General features: G+C 45.8%; 1 protein-coding gene across 4 annotated transcripts in view; it reads right to left on the bottom strand.

Annotated features, from left to right (window-relative positions):
* The window catches only part of LOC143295453 (uncharacterized), a 67,224-nt gene that overhangs the window by 31,961 nt on the left and 32,763 nt on the right, over positions 1-2,500 (bottom strand). For all 4 annotated transcript variants that reach the window (XM_076607161.1, XM_076607163.1, XM_076607162.1 and 1 more), the window contains 2 exons: positions 1,255-1,394; positions 28-203 (listed from right to left, as the gene is read on the bottom strand). In XM_076607161.1, coding sequence (XP_076463276.1) covers positions 28-203; positions 1,255-1,394 — 316 coding nt within the window. The remainder of the gene's footprint in view (positions 1-27; positions 204-1,254; positions 1,395-2,500) is intronic.

Genomic DNA, 2,500 nt, shown 5'->3' with positions numbered 1-2,500 from the left:
AGAAGAAGATCCAGTGATCTAGCATACCAAGGAGAGCAAAGGCACGGGCATTCTTCATGAGGCGGAGCCACAGAAGGATGATGGTGACGCACATGACACGGATGTGGGCTCTGGCCAAGCTCTCGGAGTGGGAGACGACATCGGCGATGTGCGTGAAGACGTCCACCAGCAGCATGATGTAGCACAGCCAGTCAAAGATGTTCCTGTCCAGTGAGAAAGGGTCAGAGGTTTGATTCATGTGTGTGTGTGTGAAGGTTGGGGGTGGGGAGGGGGTCTGTGAGTGTGTGTGTGTGTTACTCTGTGTGTGTGTGTGTGTGTGTGTGGGAGAGGGGGGGTGCATGTGTGTGTATGTGTGATAGTGTATGTGCGTGTGTGTGTGCGTGCGTGTGTGCATGTGTGTGCATGCGCAACTGAACACTGAGTGGGCACATGCATGCATGCACACACACAGGTTAGCAGTCAAGGGGTTAAAAAACAAAAATCATCTCCAGGTGGCCAGGTATAAGTGACGTCAATTAGGGGAGGGGGGGGGGGAGCTTAGTAGGTGGCGTCCAATGCATGTCAAATCAGAACAGCTACCACTAAACACCACCAAAGTTACACAGCAGCAGCAGCGCAGGGTCTCCTCTGGTGTGTGGCCTCCTGGTGACCCGACGTCGATAGTTTTCTGCGGACTACCGGCGCCAAAACTGCGATGGATGAACCTGGGTGTGGGATGTGCATGGAGGAAGGACTTGTAATGAGCAGTGTGGGAGTAAAGCCACTAAAGGTGTGTACGTGATGGGACAGCAAAACACAAACAAACAAACAAAACAAAAACAAACAAAAAAACCCCACAAAAACCCCCCACCCTACATATGACTGGGACCGACGGGCACAATAGCCAAGTGGTTAAAGCGTTGAACTGTCAATCTGAGGGTCCCGGGTTCGAATCACGGTGACGGCCCCTGGTGGGTAAAGGGTGGAGATTTTTACGATCTCCCAGGTCAACATATGTGCAGACCTGCTAGTGCCTGAACCCCCTTCGTGTGTATATGCAAGCAGAAGATCAAATACGCACGTTAAAGATCCTGTAATCCATGTCAGTGATTGGTGGGTTATGGAAACAAGAACATACCCAGCATGCACACCCCTGAAAACGGAGTATGGCTGCCTACATGGCGGGGTAAAAATGGTCATACATGTAAAAGCCCACTTGTGTGCATACGAGTGAACGCAGAAGAAGAAGAAGACTGGGACCTGTTGTTCACTCACCAGGCGTCACGGAAGTACTTGGGCTGCAGGTCCTCCAGAGCAGTCAGTTCTGTCTGCAGGTACTCCTGCTCCTCCGGCCATCGGGGGTGACAGAACTTCATGTCCTCCTCGATGGACGTCTCCCGCCACTTCTCCCAGTTCTGAGCAAGGAATGCAGAGATGTGTAAAATCAAAATGATAAACCATCGGCAATGGAAAGGGTTATTTCATTTCATTTTTCATTTCTTTCTTCATTTCATTTTCATTTTATCACAACAGATTTCTCTGTGTGAAATTCGGGCTGCTCTCCCCAGGGAGAGCGCGTCGCTACACAACAGCGCCACCCATTTTTTTGTATTTTTTCCTGCGTGCAGTTTTACTTGTTTTTCCTACTGAAGTGGATTTTTCTATAGAATTTTGCCAGGAACAACCCTTTTGTTGTCGTGGGTTCTTTTACGTGCGCTAAGTGCATGCTGCACACGGGACCTCGGTTTATCGTCTCATCCGAATGACTAGTGTCCAGACCACCACTCAAGGTCTAGTGGAGGGGGAGAAAATATCGGTGGCTGAGCCGTGATTCGAACCAGCGCGGTCAGATTCTCTCGCTTCTTAGGCGAGTGCGTTACCTCTAGGCCATCACTCCACAGACAAAATAAAATGATAATGCTTTCTGAGTCATATATAAATAAAACATAAATCATTAGAGAAAGAAAGGGTTGTTCCCAAAAGAACAGAAACACTTTCAGATGTAGGGATAATATAATGAATTATAAATATTAAAAAGAAAAAAAGGAAACGAAAAAGGGTTATGTTTCCAAAACATTGTTAATGAGTATGCTTTCAGACTCCTTAATGTAAAGAATTAAAAAAAAAATAATAACCATCAGAAAAAAAAAGAAAGGATTCATCTTTCTCAAACACAAATTATCAACCATGATTTCAGACTCTGCCAGATAAAAAACAACAACACCTGAATAACCCGTCTCCATCGTTATGTGACAACAGAGTGGTTACAGATCTGAATGTGTGTCTCGTGGATCCAAAAGGAACATGGTTACAAATCTTGGCAGTGTCTGGTATGATGTTTCCAATCTCTCAATGTATACGGATACCTGCTAGCATCTTCACTTTCAAGTGTACATGAGTGCAGAACAGTTAATTCTTTTACAACGAAAATTTCTTAACCAAATCACCGTTTTGAAATAAGAAAGACTTTGATTTAATTTATGTCGGTTTAGGTACGTTTTGACAGAAAGACTGGTTGGTG

This window comes from Babylonia areolata, chromosome 20 (assembly GCF_041734735.1).
Source record: "Babylonia areolata isolate BAREFJ2019XMU chromosome 20, ASM4173473v1, whole genome shotgun sequence".
Classification (NCBI taxonomy): domain Eukaryota; kingdom Metazoa; phylum Mollusca; class Gastropoda; order Neogastropoda; family Buccinidae; genus Babylonia; species Babylonia areolata.
The sequence above is the reverse complement of the archived record's forward strand: the minus strand, read 5'-3'. Positions and strand labels throughout refer to the sequence as shown.